Source organism: Portunus trituberculatus, chromosome 31 (assembly GCF_017591435.1).
Source record: "Portunus trituberculatus isolate SZX2019 chromosome 31, ASM1759143v1, whole genome shotgun sequence".
Lineage (NCBI taxonomy): Eukaryota > Metazoa > Arthropoda > Malacostraca > Decapoda > Portunidae > Portunus > Portunus trituberculatus.
In genome coordinates, this window is record NC_059285.1 from 24,986,372 (window position 1) to 25,011,883 (window position 25,512).

The 25,512-nt window shown below is 43.2% G+C and overlaps 2 protein-coding genes across 2 annotated transcripts in view; one reads left to right on the forward strand and one right to left on the reverse strand.

The window, feature by feature from the left end:
• Positions 1 to 13,811: 13,811 nt before the first annotated feature.
• Positions 13,812 to 15,158, reverse strand: LOC123511116 (tigger transposable element-derived protein 1-like). The gene is made up of 2 exons (XM_045266738.1): positions 14,603 to 15,158; positions 13,812 to 14,452 (listed from the first exon to the last, which is right to left on the reverse strand). Exons 1-2 carry the CDS (start codon positions 15,156 to 15,158, stop codon positions 13,812 to 13,814), a joined length of 1,197 nt encoding a protein of 398 aa, XP_045122673.1.
• A 437-nt stretch (positions 15,159 to 15,595) lies between these two features.
• LOC123511352 (tigger transposable element-derived protein 1-like) overlaps positions 15,596 to 25,512 on the forward strand; it is a 138,741-nt gene continuing 128,824 nt past the window's right edge. Inside the window, exon 1 of the mRNA XM_045267155.1 lies at positions 15,596 to 18,244. Within this exon, the coding sequence (XP_045123090.1) occupies positions 16,155 to 17,624 (1,470 nt within the window). The 5' untranslated portion in view covers positions 15,596 to 16,154 and the 3' untranslated portion in view covers positions 17,625 to 18,244. The remainder of the gene's footprint in view (positions 18,245 to 25,512) is intronic.

Sequence of the window (25,512 nt, forward strand, 5' to 3'; positions counted from 1 at the left end):
CATAATGTAGATAACCATTACCATCATATGATCCTAAGGTTAAGTTTATTACACCATAATAAAGGCATACAAAACATGGACGTGATACAAGGGCAACAGAACTATGTAAATACAATTAATCACGTTACACCTCCCTCCTTAAGATAAAACCACAGGTTTTAATCATATAAAGGAAACTTTGGAAAGAAACATATAAACACATTACATTAGTCTTATGGGAAAGCTTGAGACAATGTGTCTGCAATCACATTATGGCATCCCTTAATGTGCCAGATTTCCAAATCATATGGCTGTAAAGCCAAACACCATCTTGTAAGCCTTTGGTTCTTATTTTTCATTCTGGTTACAAAAGTCAAAGGATTATGGTCACTATATACAATTATTTTACCATTACTATGTGCAAGGTAGATTTCAAATTTTTCTAAGGCAATCAACAAAGCAAGGGCCTCTTTTTCAATTGTTGAAAAGTTGCGTTGATGAGCTTTGAAATTTGTAGATAAATAACATACAAGATGTAATATCTTACTAGAACTTTCTTGTAATAATACTGCATGATCACTTGGATCAACTTGCAAAAGAAAAGGCCTGGTAAAATCAGGACTTGTAAGTACAGGCTGGGATGTTAGAATCCATTTATCTCTCTCAAAAGCTTCTTGACATCTTTCTGACCAAACAAATTTTCTTTTAGGACTTACAAGATCTGACAAAAGAGCAATTACATCAGAAAAAGTTTGACAAAAGCGACGGTAGTAGCCTGCCATGCCAATAAACCTTAAAAATTGTTTTCTATTAGTAGGTACAGGTAAATCATTTATGGCTGCTACCTTGGAATTTAGTGGAGCCACTCTGAAATAAACATCTGAGGGTTAGCATGTGTGTCTGCCAGTCATTAGAGATAGTAATTATATCATCCAAATAACCATACACATTTTCCAATCCATCAATCAAATTGCTAACCAATCTTTGAAAGGTACAAGGCTCATTACGTAAGCTAAATGGCATTACTGTATACTGGTACAATCCGTCTGGAGTTACAAAGCACTGATGGTCTTTGCCCTATCACTTAGTGGCACCTGATAGTAGCCCTTAAGTAAGTCAATTTTGGTTAAGAAAGTAGCGTTTCCAACTGAATCGATGATATCATCGATTCGAGGAAGAGGAAATGAGTCACTCCGAGTTTGTGCATTAACTTTATGATAGTCCGTGCACATACGGATGGACCTATCTGGTTTTGGAACCAATATGCAAGGAGAGGCCCACTCACTCTTACTCTTCTCAATCAAATTATGTGTCAACAGGAACTGAATTTCTTCTCTCAATATTCCCCTTTTTTGGGGTGACATCCTGTATGGTGCTTGTTTAACTGGAGCTGTGTCTTCAATAAGCACAATATCATGCTCTACAACAGTACTTTGACTAGGAACATCAGAGCATAAATCCTTAAGCTCACACAAAAGTTCCTTAATGTCTTGTTTCTGTTCTGCAATCAAGTGAACAAGTTTACCTTCTAAATTTGATAAAACATCAGAATTATTAAGTTTCATGTCACATTTTACATCAAATTCACAATTGCTGGCTTCATCATACACAGCATCCTGAAACGATACCTGTACTTGACCTTCATTAAGGCAAACTTCCTGATCATCATCTCTAGAACAATATTCTTTCAACAAATTGACATGTACAACTCTTTTAGTTTTACGTCGACCTGGAGTAGATATTATGTACAGTCAACCCTTGGCTATCGCGACTTCGGCTATCGCGTTTGATTGCTATCGCGCACCTATGAAAAGCTGCTAAAATTTCATTATCGCGACCTCAGATGCCTGCTATCGCGTGCCCCGCCATGACGTCATGAAATATCTAAGCACTCATTGGCCAAAACCGCCTTCCCGCCAAGATCAATTCGGCTATCGCGTTTTCGGCTATGGCGCGGCTATTTCGGCCCCAATTGGGCGCGATAGCCGAGGGTTAAGTGTAATTAAGCTTCCCTTCTTTTCTAATCACTTTATAGGGACCCTGATATCTTGCTTGTAGGGGAAATTTTCTTACAGGCAAAAACAACAAAACCTTATCTCCCACATTAAATTCTCTTTCAACAGAGGAAACATCATGATGAACCTTCATTTTATCCTGTGCAACTGTCAAATTCTTACTTGCAAACTCCTGCACCTGCTTTATTCTATCTCTTGATATTGCAACATAATCAGTTAAATTGGTATCCTCTTCTTCATCTATCCAACTCTCATACAACAATGTTAATGGTCCCCTTACATCTCTTCCAAAGAGTAGCTCATTTTGGGAAAATCCTAGACTTTCTTGTTTAGTGTTACGGATAGCACACAACACTAAAGGAATTCCTTCATCACAATCCTTGACAGACTCTAAACAATATTTTGTTAATGTAGATTTCAAAGTTTGGTGGAATCATTCGAGTGCACCCTGACTTTCTGGATGGTAGCAGGTAGCTAAATGCTGCTTAATTCCAAGTGTTGCTAAAACTTCTTTAAATACTTTGGAAGTGAAATTCGTGCCTTGATCAGACTGGACTATTTGAGGGAGACCAAATTGTGTAAAGAATTTCATAAGGACTGGAATAATAGATGTGGTGGTTATACTTCTCAAGGGCACAGCTTCAGGAGAGCAGGTGGTCACATCCATGACAGTTAGTAAGAACTGATGTCCCCTTCTGGTTTTCTCTAGGGGTCCCACACAGTCTATGATTACTTTATGAAACGGTTCAGAAACCACTGGGATAGGTTGCAAGGGAGCCTGAGGGATTACCTGATTGAGTTTACCGGCAATCTGACAAATGTAGCAAGTCTTACAAAATTTTGCAATATCAGAACTTATTCCAGGCCAAAAGAAATACTTCAGTATTTATATATTGTCTTTTTAATACCAAGATGACCACCTATATGATCATGAGCTAACTTGAGCACTTTGTCCCGATTACAGGTTGGCACTACAATCTGTGTAACAATATGCCAGGTCTCACTTTTGGGAGCTTCTGGAGGGCGAAATTTTCTCATAAGAATATCTGATTAAAGAAAATAACAGACAGACTCATCTACACTTTCACCCTCTGAGACGGCCTTATCCAAAAGATGGCCCAAGGAGGAATCTGCCCTCTGAGCCTCCACCAACATTTTACGAGTCACAGGAACACTACTAGAATTACTAACAGGCTCCTCACCAATCTCATTATGAATCTTCCCCTTAGTGAATAACTCAACCAAATTATCCTGGTCAACATCAGTGTCATGGGCCTTGTCCCTTGACTGGCTTCTAGTAACAACACAAGAAGGGAACAATTCAGGATTCTTTTCTGTCAGCTTCACTGCAGGATCAAAATTTAGAGGATTAGAACAGACTACTGGATCAGGGATTACACGACAACCAGCAATATCTTTGCCTAGCAAAAATGTAACTCCCTCAACAGGCAATGAATCCTGAACGGCAACAGTTACAGCCTGCAAAACTATACCAGACCTTAAGTAGAGCCTGTACAATGCCCTTCAGTAAAACAAACTCTCCAGTGTACAAATCTTCAATAAAAGGAACAACACTCCTTACCACAATACTGTGAGAGGCACCTGTATCACGCAGGATACTGACAGGGGTGGACGGGCTGTCCTCAGAGGCTGACACACTACCCTCAAATCTGAATGGTTGGAACAGCTGTTGACACTTATTAGACATGGTTAACACAGGATCACTCACATCTGCTGGTTTAAAGACATAATTAATAACAGGTTTTGTATCAGACCTATCCTGCTCTTTTTTCTCCAACTTAGGACAACTTGCTACAAAATGGCCAGGCTTTTTACAATAATTGCATGTTCTAGTGTCAAAACTTGAATGGTTCACACTCCTCCCAGCATAATAAGTACCCAAAGGCTTACCAGCATAACGAGTTGTGTTCTGGTCACATTCTGGAGTTAACTGATAAGCTTGGAGGATAGCAGCCTTAATTACACTGTAATCCTTCTGCTGGTCACTTGTCAAGGAGAGGTAAGTTGACTTCGCGATTTTTCACCTTTCGCGGAGGGTTCTGGTATCCATTAACCGCGATAAACGAGGGATCACTGTATATATAAATGTGTGTGTGTATATATATATATATATATATATATATATATATATATATATATATATATATATATATATATATATATATATATATATATATATATATATATATATATATATATATATATATATATATATATATATATATATATATATATATATATATATATATATATATATATATATATATATATATTGTGAGGGCCACCGCATTATTTCCCTTTATTTAATTATATTATATGTGTAGCCTCTGGCCCAAAGCGCGGCTGTCGCTGTTCCGCTGTGCAGGCCAACCACCCTCTCTTTGTTTCCACCATTTTGTTGTGTCTGCGAGCCTCAGTAATCAGCCAGTCTTCAGCGGAGTTAGACACGCACTCTTGGTCTGGCACAGTAAGAGACACGTGTTGCTGGGCTGTTCTTACCAGTGCTCACCAGTCATCGGTCTGGGAGTTGTGCCCTCCTGTTGAGTAGCTGGCTTGCTACTGGTTAGACCGTGATGTGTAGAGCAACGGGCTTGTTGTTCTGGGAGAGTGTGTAGTTTGGCTGCATTTCCGTGCGTTCGTCCACTCGGGTGTGGCGACGCGGAGAGACACGCTTTGTCTCGTCCTGTTTGTTTTGTTGGTGGCCGTGGTCACCAGTGTGTTTGGTGGGCGGCTGTGTGCCCCACCATCTGTTGTGTAGTATCAGTAGTATACTGTTTATAGTACCGGCCAGTCTTCAGCGGAGTTAGACACGTACGTCTCTGGCACAGTGAGAGACACGTGTTGGCTGGGCTGTGCTTTAGTACTCATTAGTCATCGGTCTGGGAGTTGTGCCCTCCTGTTGAGTAGCTGGCTTGCTACTGGGTAGACCGTGGCTGTAGAACAACGGGCTTGTTGTTCTGAGAGAAGTGTAGTTGGTTGGCTGCATTTCTGTGCGTTCGTCCACTCGGTGTGGCGGCGCGGAGGACGTGTTATTGTTTCGTCCTGTTTGTGCTGTTGGTGGCTGTGGTCACCAGTGGGGTTTGGTGGGCGGCTGTGTGCCCCACCATCTTTTGTATAGTTTCAGTAGTATACTGTATTGTAGTGGTAGTAGTCACGCACACTATTGAATGCTGAGAGGCTTCATGTCGGCCAGTGGTGCGTAGTTGTCGTCCGCCAGACTTGTCTGTGACGAGTATTTGGACTCCGTGTATAGCTGTTGTCACCCGTAGGTGGTGTCTGGGCTTGTGTGTACATCACCGGATGTGCTGTACACATCATATATTGCAGTAGTAGTAGGCTAGGGATGTCAGTCTGACAGGTGTTAGGAAGCACTTGTAGTAGGATAGTATAGTAATATACTGCGCGTTTGTCCCAGTCTGTGAGTTATCACAGTCTGTGGACAAGGCGTGGAGAGGCATTAATACTTCATAGAGAAGTGGGTGGAATTGTCCTTGTGGGCGGTTTCTCTAGGGGTATTAAGGCCTCGCCCTGTTACACATAACATCTACCATTTATAAATTCTACTTGGTTGGGTACAGGAGGAGAAGGAGTTGCTGAGGAGATTCCCTTACAGTGGGGGAAATTATACACTGTTGGCGACCTTGAAAGAACCTGAGGGTTACGGCGGCTGTGAGTTATAGTAGTGGGGACTCTGTGGAGTGTTTTATAATCCCCACTGTACTGACCGTAACAAAGTTGGTGATTTTGCCAAAATAACACTCTAGTGAGCTGTAGCAGTTAACCGCAGCCGTGTGGCGTACGTAACATAAAGTGGCGACCTCGCCAGGATAAACCAAGTGCTTTTATAGTGGTGTAGTGTATTGTGTGGGATATTATTACTTATATTATTTTATTGTTTGTGAGAACGAATCCTGTGAGCACCATGGAGAGAGTTACTGGCCTTTTCACCTCACCAGTGGAGGGTGAGGATGCGAGTGTGAGCCGGCGAGACTCACCACGTGGGTATGATGAGTCGTTGGCCGCGCGTGGGGTCAGTGAGGACGCACGTATGTCTCATGATAACGGACGTGGCGGTCCCAGTGAAGGTGATGTGGGATATAATAGCCCTGGCAGAAGTATCGGAAGCAGGAAGGCTCCCGACGATCTAGTCCAGCCAGCAGTATTGCTGATAGTGTCTAGTCAGCTGCCAGACTGGAAGAACTGAGATTAAAGCTGGAAATGAGGAAAATGGAGATAGAAGCAGAAGAGAGGCGAGAGTTGAAGAGATTAGCTACGGAAGAGAGACGAGAGTCAAACAGACTAGCAGCAGAGACTAGCAGCAGAGAAGGAGGCTAGAGAAGCGGAAGAAGACGAGAAAATCAGAGACTAGCAGCAGAGAAGGAGGCTAGAGAGATGGAGATGATGAGATTGAAGATGGAGAGAAAAGGGCAGATAAAGATAGAGTTGGAGTGGGAGAGAACTCGCCATGCAGTAAGTACGCCTGGAGTTGTTGGTAGTGTAGGAGGAGGAGGAGAACAGAGTGTAGAGCGTACTTTAGTTCAAAGACTCCAGCTAGTCCCTGAATTTGATGAGGCTAAAGTAGCTGAATGGTTTGTTCGCTTCGAGAGGAAAGCCAAGGAGTTTGCTTGGTCTCGAGAGAGATGGGTAGGCTTGGTCGCGAATAAACTCAAGGGAAAAGCCTTGGAAGTTTATGATAAAATGTCAGCTGATGATCTGGATGATTATGAGGAGTTTAAGGCTGACATTTTGCGGGCATATGAGCTGCGACCAGAAGCCTATCGCTTGCAATTCAGAGGAAAGAGGAAGCGAGCAAGTGACTCCTACCTCGAGTGTGCTCGTTCACTGGAGCAAGTGTTTGAGAGGTGGATTGCAAGCGAGGGTGTTGACTCTCTCGAGGCTTTGAAGGAGTTAGTAGTTATGGAGCAGTTCATTGATATTGCTGATAAGGAGCTGGTACCTCTGTTGAGGGAGAAGAGGTTTAGGACTTTGAAGGAGGCTGCTACATGGGCTGATGATTATGTGTTGGCCCACCGTCCTGTGCAGCAGCCTGGGAGTTGGAGTCGTAAGGAAGGTGGTCCTAAGGGAGGCCCAGGGAGTGGTGGCAGTTCTTCCTCGGGCTCTCCAGGCCACTTTAGGCGATATACTGGATTCGGCAGTAAGATGGGTTTGGGAAAGCCCCAGGCCCCACCCTCCTTCTTCTGCGAAGGATGGGACGGCGGGAAGGCGGCCCCTAGAACTCCCAAGTATGATTACCAGCCTACGTGCTATCACTGCCGAGGAAAAGGGCATTTTAAGTTCAATTGCCCAAAGTTAGTACCAGCTTAAACTCCAAAGTCCTCGCAGAAACCAGTTGCCTTGTTGGTGTGACCTGACAAAGTTTGTGGTGATGAGTTGACTGCTCCTTCAGGCTTTAGAAGTGAGAAGGCACGGCGTGTGCCTGAGTTGTGTTCGGAGGAGGGAGAGCAGGTTTGCCCACCTGTCCCTCCCCCTGTTGCCCCGCCCGCACCTAAGGATAGTGAGCTTGACTGGTGCCGTCCTTTCCTGTGTGGAGGCACTGTCGAGATTGATGGCACAAAGTATCCCGTCACTGTACTGCGTGATACGGGAGCACAGCAGTCAGTGTGCCGAAATGTCACTGGGAAGAAGGTGACATCTAGCAAGGCAGTGTTGTGTCGTGGACTTAACACTGTGGAGGAGTTCGTGACGGCTGAGGTGACGCTGTCATGTCCTCTTGTCACTGCTACGGCTCAGGTAGCAGTGGCAGACGAACTGCCAGTCGCAGGAGTGGACTTCCTGCTTGGGAATGATTTGGCTGGTGGTCGTGTATGGATCCCAACCTCTGATGAGGATGAGGTTGCTGAAGAGTCTGGGCCAGTGGTGCAAGACTCTGTAAATGTTGTTACCCGCTCTCAGGCCCGCCGGGCTGAGAGAGAGCCTGTTACTACCCAGGAGGCTGCTAGCAGCCAGGTGGGATTGACTCCAGATGGGAGTAGCAGTGCTGATGTGGTGGAGCCAGTGTTGGGCTCACCATTGAGTTCTGGTGTAGAGGCTGACGGTGACGGCGTGGAGTCACTTGTTAATGCACCGGACTCGGCTTTGGGAGTTGTTGCTGAGAGTGAGGACGGAGTGTTGGGTGTAGCTGAGTTGTTTGATGGTTATCCTCACTCTGCAGAGCACTCCGGAGGAGCACTCGTGCTGAGTTGCTTCCTGGTGTGGAGGCTGAGGGCTCTGATGTTCAGCACAGGCCCCAGCATGATAAGTCAGGCAGTTTGTTGGAAGTTGGCGCCCAGGGTGGGAGACTTCCAGTTCTGCGGGGAGTTGGAAGTTTCTCCCCCTGTGGAGCATCGTGGAGGCAGGGAGCGAGCTGTTCCCTTGCCTGGTGACTGCCTGGCTGGTGGTGATGATCCTTCTGAGGACTCACCGGATCACATGGCAGGAGCGGAGCAGCCTGGGCCAGCTCTCCGTCCTCGATGCCGTGTGGGACGTAGGGTTGCAGCGTTGCCTCAACCCCATGACCCTATAGTCCCCCTTTCTCTTACCCAGCTAGAGCCTGCAGAGCTCATTCGTAGGCAGCAGGAGGACCCGGCGTTGGCCTCCTTCTTTGCTCGAGTGGGTGAGGGAAGTGAGGAGTTGGAGGGCAGGGAGGAGTTTGTTTTGCATCAAGGGGTGTTGTGTCGTAGATGGCAGGAGAGTGACGGTGGTGAGTTATTGCAAGTAGTTGTGCCGCATAAGCTGCGTGAGGCACTTGTGCTGTTGGCACATGAGGGGCCCATGGCTGGACACCTGGGCATCCGAAAGACCGTCGCTCGCCTGCGTCGCAATTTTGGTGGCCCAGCATGTCTGGAGAAGTAGCCACGATTCTTAAGTGCTGCCACACTTGTCAAGTGGTGGGCAAGCCTAATCAGACACCCCCTGTGGCGCCACTCCACCCCATCCCTGCTGTTGATCCTCCCTTCACGAGGGTTTTGATTGATATAGTAGGTCCTCTGCCTACTACCAGGGCTGGTCACAAGTATTTGTTGACCATAATGGATGTTACCACGCGGTACCCTGAAGCAATTCCCTGAGAAGCACTCACTCTAAGGTGGTGCTGAAGGCTTTGTTAACCTTCTTTACACACTTTGGATTGCCAGCAGAGCTGCAGTCCGATCAGGGGACCAACTTTACTTCAAAGTTGTTTAAGGATACGATGACTGCGTGGGGGATCAAGCATATTGTGTCCAGTGCTTATCATCCGCAGTCTCAGGGAGCCCTGGAGAGACATCATCAAACTCTCAAGACCATGCTCAAGAGTTTCTGCATGGAGAGAGATAAGGATTGGGACGAGGGTGTCCCTTTGTCTTATTTGCGGTGAGAGAAGCGCCCACTGAGTCCTTGGGTTTCTCACCCAATCAGCTAGTGTTTGGACACCGAGTGCGTGGACCGCTCGACGTTGTTCGGGAGGCTTGGTGTCAGCCGTCGCCTGAGCGCCCTGTCTCACTGCTTAAGAGCCTCATGAGCAGTCGAGAGAGATTAGCCAAGGCATTAGAGGTGGCGCAGGCCCACCTGTGTAAGGCCCAGCAGAGTATGAAGGGGTATTATGACCGAAGGGCCGAGTATCGGAGTTTTGCCCTGGAGATGAAGTGCTCGTGCTGTTACCACTTCAGGGCCAGCCGCTTGCTGCCCGCTATAGTGGCCCCTATGTTATAGAGAAGAAGGTAGGTGACCTCGACTACCTGGTGGTCACTCCTGACCGGCGCAAGAGGGCTCAGCTGTGTCACGTTAACATGCTGAAGCCCTATTTTCGTTCTACTAGCCAGAAGGGCTCTTTTAGTTCTGCCGTGCAAGAGGCATCTTCAGTTTTATTTTTCTGCCGGGAGGGAGAGGCTTCAGAAGTTATTGGGCCTGAACCTGTTGTTCCTACAGGACAGTGGGAACGGAATAGCCTCCATTTCTTGAAAGAGAAGGTTGAACATTTAGGGATCAGCAAGATGAGTTGCTTCGGCGGCTGAGGAAGTACTCTTCAGTGTTTAGCAGTGTCCCGGGCAGGACACAGTTGATAGCACACGATATTGATGTTGGGGACGAAAAGCCTGTCAAATGGTCCCCATACCGAGTGAGCCCAGGAGTACAATGTCATAGTAAGATATATAAGAGGAGCAGACAACGTTGTGGCTGATTGTCTGTCCCGGGCCATTCCTTTAATCAGTTCCATGCCTTTTAAAAAATTTTGTAAATGTTTTGTTTCCAAAATTTTTTCTTTTAAGGAGGGCGTGTGAGGGCACCGCATTATTTCCCTTTAATTTATTATATTATATGTGTAGCCTATGGCCACCCAAGCGCGGGCTGTCGCTGTTCTGTGCGGCCAACCACCCTCTCTTTGTTTCCACCATTTTGTTGTGTGCGAGCTTCGCCTCAGTACCAGCCAGTCTTCAGCGGAGATAGACACGCACTCTTCGGTCTGGCACAGTGGAGAGACGTGTTGCTGGGCTTCTCTGTACTCACTAGTCATCGGTCTGGGAGTTGTGCCCTCCTGTTGAGTAGCTGGCTTGCTACTGGTAGACCGTGGCTGTGTAGAACAACGGGCTTGTTGTTCTGAGAGAAGTGTGGCAGGTTGGCTGCATTTCCTGTTGTGCGTTCGTCCACTCGGTGTGGCGACGCGAGAGACACGTTACTGTCTCGTCCTGTTTGTTTTGTTGGTGGCCGTGGTCACCAGTGTGTTTGGTGGGCGGCTGTGTGCCCCATCATCTGTTGTGTAGTATCAGTAGTATACTGTTTATAGTACCAGCCAGTCTTCAGCGGAGTTAACACGTACGTTCTCGGCACAGGAAGAGACACGTGTGGCTGGACTGTGCTTTACCGTACTCATTAGTCATCGGTCTGGGAGTTGTGCCCTCCTGTTGAGTAGCTGGCTTGCTACTGGGTAGACCGTGACTGTTAGAGCAACGGGCTTGTTGTTCTGGGAAAGAGTGTAGTAAGTTTGGCTGCATTTCTGTTGCGTTCGTCCACTCGGGTGTGGCGACGCGGAGGGACGTGTTATTGTTTCGTCCTGTTTTTGCTGTTGGTGGCTGTGGTCACCAGTGTGGTTTGGTGGGCGGCTGTGTGCCCCACCATCTTTTGTATAGTTTCAGTAGTATACTGTATTGTAGTGGTAGTAGCCACGCACACTATTGAATGCTGAGAGGCTTCATGTCGGCCAGTGGTGCGTAGGTGTCGTCCACCAGACTTGTCTGTGATGAGTAATTGGACTCCGTGTATAGCTGTTGTCACCCGTAGGTGGTGTTTGGGCTTGTGTGTACATCACCGGATGTGCTGTACACATCATATATTGTAGTAGTAGGCTAGGGATGTCAGTCTGACAGGTGTTAGGAAGCACTTGTCGTAATAGGATAGTATAGTAATATACTGCGCGTGTTGTCACAGTCTGTGATTCATCACCGTCTGTGGACAAGGCGTGCGGAGAGGCATTAATACTTCATAGTGAAGTGGGTGGAATTGTCCTTGTGGGCGGTTTCTCTAGGGGGTATTAAGGGCTCGCCCTGTTACACATAACATCTACCATCTATAAATTCTACTTGGTTGGGCACAGGAGGAGAAGGAGTTGTTGAGGAGATTCCCTTACAGTGGGGGGAAATTATACACTGTTGGTGACCTTGAAAGAACCTGAGGGTTACGGCAGCTGTGAGTTATAGTAATGGGGACTCTGTGGAGTGTTTTTGTAATCCCCACTATACGGACTATAACAAAGTTGGTGATCTTGCCAGAATAACACTCTAGTGAGCTGTAGCAGTTAACCGCAGCTGTGTGGCGTATAACAGTATATATATATATATATATATATATATATATATATATATATATATATATATATATATATATATATATATATATATATATATATATATATATATATATATATATATATATATATATATATATATATATATATATATATATATATATATATATATATATATATATATATATATATATATATATATATATATATATATATATACAGTCAACCCTCGGCTATCGCGACTTCAGCTATCGCGTTTTATTGCTATCACGCACCCATGAAAAGCTGCTAAAATTCCATTATCGCGACCTCAGATGCCTGCTATCGCGCGCCCAGCCATGACGTCACGAGGTATCTGAACACTCATTGGCCAAAACCGATACCAGAATTTTGGCCGTTTCCGATACCGATACCACCTAATTGGGCAGATATCGATACTACTATCGATACCGATACCACCGATACCGATACTACTACTTATAGTGATTACTGCACTGGACACCAGGATGAGTTGGTGGACGGCGATCGTTATCAGATGGGAGGCTTTGTTTTGGGGGATGCTGTAAGTCCTTCTGAGAACGTTTGTGAAATAGGAGCAATTCTAGAAGCTTTTTGAAGCCATTTGCAAAGTAAAATTACTCAGTAATCAATATCTTATATCGAATATATCACTAAGTAGTAAATTCCTTTTAGGTATCGATACGTAAGTATCGGCATAAAATAAGCCGATATCGATACCCAAAAAATGGGCCGATACCGCCGATTCCGATACCGATACTGATGCATCGGTACATCTCTAGTAAATACAATGAGCTGATGTAATTTTTTTTTTATGTTATAACCTTGACATGTTTTAATTGGTACCAATGGATTATACAGTAATTTAAAAAGAAGTAAAAATGAGGGATATTAGGAGTAAAATTTGTGGTTGCGGTACCAATAACAATTTTCACCATTAGTTGTTCAATTCGGCTATCGCGTTTTCAGCTATAGCGCGGCTATTTCGGCCCCAATTGGGCGCGATAGCCTAAGGTTAAGTGTATATATATATGTATATATATATATATATATATATATATATATATATATATATATATGTATAAATATATATATATATATATATATATATATATATATATATATATATATATATATATATATATACATACATACATACAGTAGAGCCCCATTTATCGTGAGAATTAGGTGGATGAATGTGGTCGCGCTAACTGATTTTGCGCTAATTGATTAAAGTAACCAATACGAAAAAAATTATTTGGTGCACTCATCTTATTTTTAGGTTTAATAACTACTCAAGATAATCATTCACATAAAAACAACTCACCTTTCTTCCATAAGAACACTGGTATATATCAAAGGATGGGGTTGTGAGGCAGCTGTAGGGTGAATAAGAAGTAGAGCCCGTTGCCATCTCATTGCCGCTGTCTCCATCATCACCGTCACTGTCATTGGTACGTTGATCTCTCATCAAATTTTCTGCTTGTAAAACATCCTCAAATCGAAGGAAGTCCACATCATCATTATCCTCAGCACTGGGAACAAGTCCTAGTGTTGGTGGTGGTGGTGTGGCTGCAGCAGGAGTGCGTATGAATCTTGTTATGAGAGTTTGCCGTCTCTCATTCACTTTTTTTGAGTGCAGGTCTGTATAATAACGCATCACTTTATCCAGTTGATGCACCATTTCTGTTATGCGCACACTACAGTTTTCATTTTCTGTAATGCACTCTTTAAAAGCATCAACCCCAGCCAGTATTCTGTTCAGCTGCTGCATGGTGAGCTCACCTGGTGGTGGAGCTTCCACTGCCTTGCCTTGGTTTTCATTCTCTAGAACATCCTCAATAGTTGCCACATCCATGATAACTTCAGGTGTCATTATGTCCCCAGCGGTGTTCACTTCTTTAATCTCATCTGGAGTGACATTCTCAAAACCAGGAACACGACATGCAGCAGCAGCAGCTTCCATCAGGGAGACTGAGTGTGTCTGGACTTTGCCGTGCTCATCCGACACCAAGTGGGGCACACACTAGGGGCCGCCAGGCATGACGCACTGTAGGCATGTTAATCTCATCCCAGGCCTTCAAGAGGAAGTCAGTTGCATTCCTCACTGTAAATTCCCTCCAATATTGGTGGACAGAAATTGCTTTGGGGTTGGTGTATTGTTGGATAACAAGTTGATCTGTTTCCTCCACTTCAAGGGGTGGATGTTCATCCACATCGATGTCAGCATCCTGGTATTCCCCGTTTGCTTCCGTGATTATCTGGTGGATCTCTGCTCTACATTCAGTTTTCAGTCTAAGGTCCTCATAAACAAGCTTTTGATATATAGATTTGACATTGCCTATGAACTCTTGATCAAGTGGCTGAACAATAGATGTGTTTTTCGGTGGAAGGAAAACAATTTTAACGTTAGGGTGAAGATCAGTCAGGTAGTGGGAATGAGCAGGACAGTTGTCCATTATTAGCATCACATTAAATGGGATGCTTAATTGTTCACACTTCCAATGAGCATCAGGGACAAAACAATCAAGCAGCCAAGCCCTGCAAGTTGAGGAACTCATCCAATCATTTTTAGTCGTCATCCAATACACTGGCGCCTGACTCATATCTTTGAGATGCCAGTAGCACCTTGGATGCTTTGCTGTATGAATGATCAGTGGTTTCATTTTATGGGATCCAAAGTTGCAACAAAATAAAACAGTCAACCTAGCCTTGTCAGGTTTCCTTCCTCTTGCATTTTTTATTTGTTTTGCCACAAATGTTGACTTGGGAGGCATTTTATACATTAAACCAGCCTCATCCATGTCGTAAATGCAGTCAGGATGAGACTTGCTTTCATCAATAATTTCTTTGAGGATACTGGAAAATTCCTTTGCTGCATTGGCATCGGCGCTGGCCGTTTCACCAGAGTAGCCAAGTTTCCTTATTTCCTTGCGTTTAATGAAATGATGCAGCCAGCCATTGGAGGCATGAAAGTTACCCACAGGAACATTTGTCTTACAACAAATCACTTCATAAAAGCATTTCGCTTGTTGTTTGATCTGACGTTTATCTACGGAACTGCCTTCTTTATCTTTCCTCTCAATCCAAAGGGCAAGGAATCTCTCCATTTTTATCAGTTTCTCATCCCAAGCACGCTTGCGATTATCAATCTGAGAAGTACCATATACTTTAACAGATGCTTTGATTTCATCCTTTTTCTTCCATATTGTCCTTACAGTTGATTCACTGAGGTCTAATGCACGGCCTATTGCAGAATTGCCCTGGCCTTCCTCTTTGCGTTTCACAACTCCTTGTTTGATACTAAAGTCAAGTGACTTGCACTTTCTTGCATGTAGCTTAGGCATTATCACTTCACAAATCACCCAAACACTGTAGCACTATTTCAACTCGTGTGGTGCTGTGCCACAAGGATCACGCACTCGCTCATGGTATACACGACACGGACACTTAAACACCTCTCACTGTTCACCCGTACAGGCTGCTGGGATAAGGAACAAATTCCTCAATAACGGTGTTCGGTGTACGCCTCGGTATAGGTGGGCAGACCAGTGTGGGAGACTGGGGAACTATGTGGGAAGAGGTGGGCAGGGGGGGGGTCTGTGCTGTGGTGGGAACCAGAGGTAGGTAGGCGGGAAGCAACTGTGTTGATACGCATCAGGTACCACGCACCATGGCGGCTTGGTGCAATTTTCAAAATTCAATTGTGGCAGCTGCTTGCACTAACTGAGGCTTTCGTGCTTTTTTTTTTTTTTTTTTTTTTTTTTTTTTTTGTTAGATGATAGCTCACGCTAATTGCGGTTTGCGTTAATTGATCTCACGCTAAGTGGGGCTCTACTGTATATATATATATACAGTAAGCCCCCAAATTTAGCGAAATCCAGCTTAGCGAAACCTTTATTTAGTGACTGTCTGGAAAAAGGCCAAGCCCTCAAGTTTGGCGATTTTCTTTCATATTTAGCAAATGTACCACACTACACTGTCCTGCCTCCCGCCAAGGCCGCCTGGAGGCTGTTCTCCAGGCGGCCTTGCTCCCGCTTGCTCTGAGCCAATTGTCCTGCCTATCGCTTGCTGTGAGCCAATCGTGTGTCTGTTTTGCCGTGATGTCAGCCCCACAGTGCCTCCGGCATTCCTACTCGACACTTGAGCTATTGTGTGTGTTAATTCAGCATGTGAACTCATTTTTTGTGCTCCCATCCTCTCTGTTCAGCGAGTTTTGCTATCACCATGGCCTCCACTAGTGGTTCGGGGGTGCTGATTCTAGTGAAGGTGGCGATGTTGCTGATAAGAAAGCTGTGCAGAAGTGTGATTATAGGAAAGGTAAACAGCACAAGATCTATTCAATGGCTGACAAGGAGAAAATTTTAAACATGATAGAAGCTGGAGCAAGAACCTGTGATATTGTTAAGGCCTTAGGGGTTCCTGAGTCTACAGTGAGGAACATTCGAAAGGCCAAGAGTGAAGTTAAGAAAAATATTGAAAGTGCAAAGAATTATTTCCCCAAGGCTGGCCCCTCTAGGGGTATTCATGAGAGGTCTGTGAAGAACCACATGCTACTTATAACAGAATACTTTCTACTGAACTGGCTTACACGTAGACTTGAAGAAAAACAAAGTGTTGATGGTGAGGAAATTCGTCGTACTGCTAGAGAATATTATGCAGGTGTGTGTGCCAAGAAAAAGGTTAAAAATCCTCCTTACATCACTGCCTCAAAAGGGTGGCTGCAGAGGTTCAAGAAGAGGTGTTCTATAAAGCATGCCTCTTATAAAGGGGAGATAGCCTCTGCTGATGTCGAGGCAGCCAAGGCCTTTATTCTTGTGGCCAAGCAAATAATTGATGAGGGTAATTATTCCCCTGACCCAGTGTTTAACTGTGACGAAACCGCTTGCTACTGGCGTCGCGCCCCTGCTTCTACATTTATTCCTAAAGAGGTGAAGCAGGCACCTGGTCACAAGCTGGCGAAGGACAAATTCAGTGTTTTATTCACATGCAACGCTAGTGGAGAATGTAAAATGAAGCCACTGGTGATATACAAATTTGCCAAGCCTTATTCATTTACAAATTGTGACATGGAGAACCTGCCTAACTGTATCTGGCTTCATAATGCATCTGGATATATGACTATCCCAATATCTGTCATCTGGTTTGACAAGCATTTTGTACCCGATGCAAAGAGACACTGTAAAAAGAAAAATATCCCCTTCAAGGTTGTGCTGTTCCTTGACAATGGCCCCGGCCACGCAAAATTCCTGGTCTGGCGGCACCCAGCTGTCCAAGTTGTATTTATGCCCCCCAATACTACAGCCAAACTACAGCCCCTGGATCAAGAGCTTATTGCTAACATGAAGCTCATCTTCTATGGCTATCTCCATGATAAAATTAAAAGGGCAACAGACAGCCGAAAGAAGATGAAAGACATTGAAAAGTTAGTGAGTAGCAGGGAGGAGGAAGTGGCAACTCCCGACCCACAAGCAGCACCCTCATCACCGGCATCTCTCATTGCCTCTACCTCCGCACAGCTGGCCACACCACAAACCCCACACTCTCCAGTTGCCTCAACTTCAGCAGTACCTCCTGTTGCATCAGATGTATTATCTATGAAGCAGTTTTGGAAGAAATTCCAGATCAAGCAGGTGGTTGATTTGATGTCTCGTTCTTGGTCTGAAATAACTCTGAAGACAATTAGACATGCCTGGAGCCCTTTACTGCCTCATTTAAAGCTGCAAGAGGAGGAGAGACAGAAGCAAGAAACACTTCTCCAACACAACAAATTCCATTCAACAAGTTCCCAGCATGGCTGCAGTGGACAATGAGGCTGTTGCTGACATCGTTAGAGAAAGAACCAAGGAACTTGATGATGGAGGAGGACGAGCAGGAGGTGGTAGATCAAGAAACATCAACACCAGGAGATAAGGAGGGCACCACTAAAGAACTGAGCAACATCCTAGGACTCTGTGCTATCTTAAAAGAAGAGACCTTCAACAAATTCAAACAAGATGACGAAAACATTGAACAAGCTGCGCAACACCTAGAAAAGTTCACAGGAGTATTCAGGGGGCTTTGCCAGATGAAGTTAGCATCAACTCAACAGGCAAAAATAACAGACTTCTTCAACCATCAGCTTGCAAGGCAAAGAATGATAAGTCAGGGTCTCACTGATATTCTAGGCAATGAGGATGCTGATATCCTGGATGATCCATCACCATGTGATACAGCTGCAGAGGAACCCCAGGCACCACCTCCTGTTCACATATCTCCAGTCTCTCAAGAAGATGCAGAATTCCTAGGCTTTGAAGAAGTTGATACTGCATCAGCCAGGGAGGTTGCAGCCCGAGGAGAGGACCCCAGTGGTGGTGGCGGGCACTAAGCCTATGCGCCGCTACCACCACCCTGTATTTATCATCCCTCCAGGCTTTCATTCTCCCCTTTTATAGTGAGTACAGCATTCAATTTTATGTTTTAACTATTCATTTACCAATATACTGTATGTTTGCTAATGTATCAAAGGAAGCTTGTTTATTTTGCAGTTAAAAATGGGGACTCGAAATGGGGACTTTGGGCGGACGAAAGACTGATTGGTATTTTTCCCTATTTAAAGTAGTACAGTAAAAGCCCTGAAATCTGGAAGTCATGGGGGTTCAGGCATTCTGGATTCTAGGATTTTCCGAATTGTAAGATAGTAAGGCTGAAAGTAAGATTAAAATCTTGAGAGTACTATGTAAACCCCACTAAACTAATCCCAACTTGCTATATCTCTTTGTAGTACTGTCATAACATCTTACAGGGATTGCTACTACCACCAGTCCACTGTGTACTTCCTCACCACACCACACAAGATTTACGTAGGCTTTTTTTTTTTTTTTTTTTTTTTTTCTTAAAGATTTGCCAGACTATGGGGGGAGTGGCATGGGCCTTTCCAGCCATTATGACAGCCCATATATGATGATTGCTCTTTTCCTACTTGTCAACTTGTATATGTGTAGGTGATTTCACTATTTTACGTAGGCTATTCCACCATCCACATATACTGAGAAGTTTGAGTGATTGTACTGTGCTGTACCCTACATAATATGTATACAGTCCACAATACTTATGTCACACTTTATAAAATAATTTTAAGCATAATACAAAACATATTTCATAACATAAAACATTTACTGATGCCTGATAAAGGGAAACAAAAGAAAGGAAGGCGTCCAATATCATATGCCAGCCAATCACGTCACCGGCGTCGAGCGTACACCAGCTGGACCACCCACGCAGATAACAGGACTCCGCAACACACACACACACACATACACGGGACATCGTCGATGGCGGATGTGGTCGATGAGCTCCAGAGCAATCATCTCTAATTCTACAGTTACCATTGCCTAAGAGTAACCAAGGTGGGAAAGGAGCTGGTAATGTTTGTCCCGTCTCCATATAGTCATGTTAACTGTTGATTAGCAAAATAATGTCCAGGGAAGGTAAATATAAACTGTAGCCTGCGTTTGAGCCATCAGCTGGTTTGTTTACATCTGCGCAACATGGCGGCCGTGAACTCGAAAGATGAATCAGACTTCACAGGATTTCAAGGAATAATGGAGAAGAGCGCTTATGTGAAGAAAATTCTGGAGTTGGAAGGTAAAATTGAAAAACTGTTTGAAAAGTATGGGGCCTGGAAACGAGTTATGACAATGTAATGAAAGAGTGTGCCGATATGAAGAAGGAAAATGAAGCACTGAAAGAGGAAGTTAAGCTAATTAAAGTGAATTGCGAAAATGTGGAGAATCTCTAGGAAAAGTGATGGAGAAGCAGGCTGAATGGAAAAAAGTCAGGAAGTGGAAAGAAAGGAGGTAAATTACAAAGTTGCAAGTCTGGAAAAGGAAATCAAAGAGTCTGGGAGAAAACTTTGGGCCTTGCTGAAATTATAGATCAACAGATCATAGAAGAGAAGATTGCTGAGAAAGTGGTGAAGGTTATTAAGTCAAATGAGACATTGGTGAGGAAACTGTAGACAAAAAGAGATGTGTGGTGATATTTGGTGTGGAGGAGGATAAGACACCGAGTAAAATGGAGAGAGAAAAACATAAAAAGGTGATAAATAATATCATTAATGTGGTGCAGGAGGAGGAAAAGACCTAGTACAAGAAATAGAGGACTTCCATAGAATTGGAAAGTTCACAGGAGAAGGTATGAGGCCAATAAGAATCAAACTTAAGTCACAAAAGGATGTAGATGAATTGGTGGAGAAGTCATGGAGGCTAGCCCAGCAGGAAACAACAAGGAAGATTTGGTTGAGAAGAGATCTCGGTGAAAAGGAAAGAGAAATGTTAAATGAGTTGAGAAAGGAGGCTTTGAAAAAAATGAAGAGAGGACAGAAGAGGAGAAGAAAGAGTTTTCTGGAGAATCTTGGATATGAGACTGAGGAAGTGGTTCATAACCCAGAAAAGTACAGCAAGAAAGGACTAAAGAAACTTACGTATGAGCGGAATGTAATGTATTCCAACATAAATGGAGTGATATCGGGATTTTAGAACTCAACGATTACTTGAGGACAAGAACCCAGATATTGTGGGTCTTACTGAAACAAAACTGAGAGAGGAGAAGACCTGATGATGGTTGGAGAAGGAAATATAATGTTTGGAAAAGAAATAGAGTAGGTAAGATGGGAGGAGGAGTGATGTTGCTGGTTAAAAAGATATAAAGGTGGATCAAGTGAAAGAAGGTATGGGAAAGGCAGAAGTGCTAAAGATCAGAGCAGAAACTAATGAAGGAAAAAGAGGCACTACATAGTGGTGTACGTACCACCTAAGACAAATGCATGGTCAGTACAGGAATATGAAGAAATGATAAGTGATACAGGAACATGTCTGGAAGAAATGTTGGGTGGCTGTGAACGAACTATAATGATGGGAGATTTTAATTGTAAAGAGGTGTGTTGGGAGGACTGGTCAATGGAAGGATCAGAGACAACATGGGGAAATACACTATTGACACTGGCAATGGAAAATGTGTTAACTCAGTGGGTCAAAGAAGATACTAGGTTTGGAGGAGAGGGAGCATCGTCAAGACTGGACTTGGTCTTTAGTACAGAGCCAATGGTCATTGAGGAGATGAGGGTGGAGTGCCCTTTAGCAAAGAGTGATCATGCAGTTTTGGAGTTCAAGGTGATAGATGAAGAGAAATCTAGAAGAAATGAAGAATATAAAGTGGGAAGATGGAATTATGCCAAGACAGATTTTGGAAACCTAAAGAAATTCTTTCAAGAGACAAATTGGATGAAATTCAAGAGTGCTAAGGAGCAAATGAAAAGTGGAAGGAATTTATAAAAATATACAAAGAAGGTGAGAAAAATTTGTACCAATAAGACAACATAGAGAAGTTGGAAAGCAGGACTGGTTTAACGATAGATGTGAAAAGGCTAGAACAAGAAAAGAGGATGCATGGAAGAGGTGGAGAAGGAAAAGACGGATTAAGCAGTGGGAAAGTTACAAAAGAGCAAGAAATGAATATGTGTTGATTAGAAGAGAAGAAAGAAAGAAACAAGAAAAGGATATAATTGATAAATGTAAAGACCAACCAAGGCTTTTTACAGACATGTGAACAACAACATCAAAAATAGAGAAAGTATTGAAAGTTTAGAAGTAAATGGAGTATGCAGTGAAGATCCCAGGAAATGGCAGAGGCTATGAATGGATGCTTTCGGAAGGTATTCACAAAGGAGACTGCTTTTGACAAACCACTGGTAATGGAACAGAAAGGGATTATGAAGGAGTTTCAAGTAACTGTGGAGGAGATCAAGAATATGATGGGGAGTTTAGAAGTGAGAAAAGCTGTGGGACCTGATGGGGTATCAGGATGGATTTTAAGAGAATGCAGGAGCAACTGGCAGAAAAAGTTTGTGAAGTAATTGATGCCTCATTAAGGGAAGGTGTAGTGCCCCAAGACTGGAAAAGAGCTAACATTGTCCCAATCTATAAATCAGGTAACAAGAGAGACCCATTGAACTATAGACCAGTGTCACTTACAAGTGTGGTAGCTAAGATGTGTGAGAGGGTGGTGAAGAATAGATGGACAGACTTCTTGGAGAAAAATGACATACTTTGTGAGTGTCAATTTGGTTTTAGAAAAGGGCGTTCATGCACGACAAACCTGATATGTTACTATTCGAGGGTGATAGATGTAATACAGGAAAGAGATGGTTGGGCTGATGGAATATATCTGGATTTAAAAAAGGCCTTTGATAAGGTACCACACCGGAGACTGATCTGGAAACTTGAAATGGTAGGAGGAGTGCATGGCAGTTTACTAAAATGGATGGAAGACTTTTGGTAGGAAGAGAAATGAGAACAATAATTAAGGACAGACCATCAGAATGGGGCTTGGTGGAGAGTGGAGTTCCACAGGGATCAGTGTTGGCACCAGTAATGTTCGCGGTCTACATAAATGACATGGTGGATGGGGTGTCCAGTTATGTGAGCCTATTTGCAGACGATGCAAAATTGTTAAGAAAAGTGAGATGTGACAAAGATTGCGAACTACTCCAGGAAGACTTGGACAGAATATGGAAATGGAGCTGTACATGGCAAATGGAGTTCAACACGACAAAATGCAAGAAAATAGAGTTTGGCAAGAGTGAAAGAAGAATCAGGAGTATGTACAAGATAGGAAATGAAGACATAAAACCAGTCATGAAGAAAAAGACCTTGGGGTGACAATTACCAATGACCTATCGCCAGAGAGACATATAAACAAAATAATTGGAGAAGTATTGAACTTATTGAGGAACATAAGAGTGGCGTTCGTATATTTAGATGAAGAAATGATGAAGAAAATAATTACTGCAATGATAAGACCGAGGCTTGAATATGCAACAATACAGTGGGCTCGAACTTAAAGAAACACATAAGGAAACTAGAGAAAGTACAGAGGGCTGCAACAAAATGGTGCCTGACTTAAGAGATTTGACTTATGAAGACAGACTGAAAAGAATGCAACTTCCGACCCTGGAAAACAGAAGAGAAAGGGAGACCTGATAGCAATATACAGAGTGATGATTGGCATGGAAAAAATGGATAGGGAAGATCTGTGTATGTGGAATGAAAGAATGTCGAGAGGGCATGGGAAAAACTAAAATGGCCACTTATAGGAGAGATGTGAAAAATATAGCTTCCCTCATAGAAGGGTGGAAGCATGGAATAGTTTAGACGTGGAAGTGGTCAACGCAAGGAATATTCATGATTTTAAGAAAAAGCTGGACATTAATAGATATGGAGACGGGACAACACGAGCATAGCTCTTTTCCCGTATGTTACAATTAGGTAAATACAATTAGGTAAATACACACACACACACACACACACACACACACACAGGAAGCACGCAATACCGTCACTCCTGAGAATCAGCTGATCTTCACTACCTTTGTTTGGGTTTGCAGTGGCCTGGGCGAAAAGTGTGGACTCATTTTTTTTTTTTTTTTTTCATGAATACAGTGTTAAATAATAATGAGTGAGAAAGATATTCCATCTAAATGCAGGTATGTGACAAAGGAAAGAATGAAAGCTGATGATGACAATATTGGTGAAAGAGAAAGAGAATTTGAAGGCTTTGATACGGCGCAAACTTCACTATTTGATAGAGTCTTGACTATCGAACGTAAATTAGATAAATTGATAGAGGAGAGTATGGGAATGAAAGAGAATGAAGAAAAGGATAAAGAGCTCCAGAAATTGAAAGAAAGGATAAAAAGAGTGGAAGAAAACGTAACTAGGCAAAGAACCGAAAATGAAGAATTAAAAGTCCAAATAGCGAACTACAAGAAATTGATGGAAGAAGGACTCGGTAAAGCCGAAAAAGAAAAAGAGAAGCTAAAAGATCTAGTTAACAAAGAAGAAGAAAGAGTACAAGATGTGATTAAAAAAGAAGTACAAGCATGGAGAATCCAAGATAAGAAAGACAAGGAATCATTTCAAGAAGTATTTCAAGAACAGTTAAAAGCGAGATGAAAATATGACACGGAAAATTATAGGAGTCCTCAAGAAAAAAGAAAATTTAGTAAGAGAAATTGCAGAAAAAAAGAAGTGTAATTATTTTTGGACTGAAAGAAAAAAATGTTAAATATAGACCAAGAAGGGAAAAAGACGAAATGAAATCAGTAAAAGACCTACTTTTTTAAAACATCTGGATGACGAGGATAGACAGAGCTTAGAAGAGGAAGTAGAAGAAATCCATAGAATGGGACCATATCAAGAAGGAACAGTGAGACCAATTAAGATATTACTAAAATCACAAGCAGCAGCAGAAGAAGTACTATATAGAAAAACAAAACTCAGAGAAACAGAAGGTTGCAAAAATATATATATATAAAGAAAAATAGAAACGAGGAGGAAAGGAAGAGACACAATGAACTGGTGGCAGAAGCAAGAGAAAAGAATAATGAAAGGTCAGAGGAGGAGAAGAAAGCATATTTTTGGAGAATTATAGGAGACAGGATAAGGAAATGGTATATAAAAGAGAAAGAAGAGAAAAAATGGAGCAAATTTAACTAAAAATGATAAGAACAGAGATTAAAAATGATGTATACAAATACATTACAAGGGCACTGGCCAAGGGCAAACAAAGTGTTGGAAAAAAAAAATCCGCTGGTTGCCAGGCCCTGTTAAGAAGAAAGTAGAAAGAGAAAAACAAAAAAATCTAAAAGGAGGGTCCAGTTAACGTAAGAGGTGTCTTGACACTCCTCTTTTGAAAGAGTTTAAGTCATAGGCAGGTGGAAATACAGACACAGGTAGAGAGTTCCAGAGTTTACCAGTGTAGGGAATGAAGGAGTGAAGATACTGGTTAACTCTTGCATTAGGAAGATGGACAGAATAGGGATGAGAAGAAGTAGAGAGTCTTGTGCAGCGAGGCCGCAGGAGGGGAAGGCATGCAGTTAGCAAGTTCAGAAGAGCAGACAGCATGAAAACAGCGGTAGAAGACAGATAAAGATGCAACATTGCGGCGGTGACTTAAAGAATCAAGACAGTCAGTTAGAGGAGAAGAGTTGATAAGACGAAAAGCTTTAGATTCCACCTTGTTTAGTAAAGCTGTGTGTGGATCCCCAGACATGAGAGCCATACTCCATACACGGGCGGATAAGGCCCTTGTACAGAGCAAGCAGCTGGGAGGAGAGAAAATGGACGAAGACGCCATAGGACACCTAACTTCTTGGAAGCTGATTTAGCAAGAGTAGAGATGTGAAATTTCCAGTTTAGATTTTTAGTGAAGGATAGACCGAGTGTGTTTAATGTAGAGGAGAGGGAAGTTGAGTGTTATTGAAGAAGAGAGGATAGTTGTCTGGAAGGTTATGTCGAGTAGATAGTTGTAGAAATTGAGTTTTGAGGCATTGAACAAAACCAGGTTTTCTCTGCCCCAATCAGAAACAAGTGAAAGATCAGAAGTTAGGCGTCCTATAGCATCTCGCCTTGAGTCATTTAATTGTTGTTGGGTTGGGCGTCTGTTGAACGCTGTTGAATAATGCAGGTGGTATCATCAGCATAGGAGTGGATAGGGCATTGAGTCAGATTTAGGAGATCATTGATGAATAATAGAAAGAGAGTGGGTGATAGGACAGAACCCTGTGGAACACCACTGTTGATAGTTTTAGGGAAGAACAGTGACCGTCTACTACAGCAGCAATAGAACGATCGGAAAGGAAACTGGAGATGAAGGTACAGA

What these genes read in the sequence shown, in the direction of transcription:
- LOC123511116 (XM_045266738.1), bottom strand. Translation starts at nt 15,158, where the DNA reads ATGCCTAAGCTACATGCAAGAAAGTGCAAGTCACTTGACTTTAGTATC. An exon ending in TTACGACATGGATGAGGCTG is followed by an intron (nt 14,453 to 14,602) that starts GTTTAATGTATA and finishes TCATTCATACAG; the next exon opens with CAAAGCATCCAAGGTGCTAC.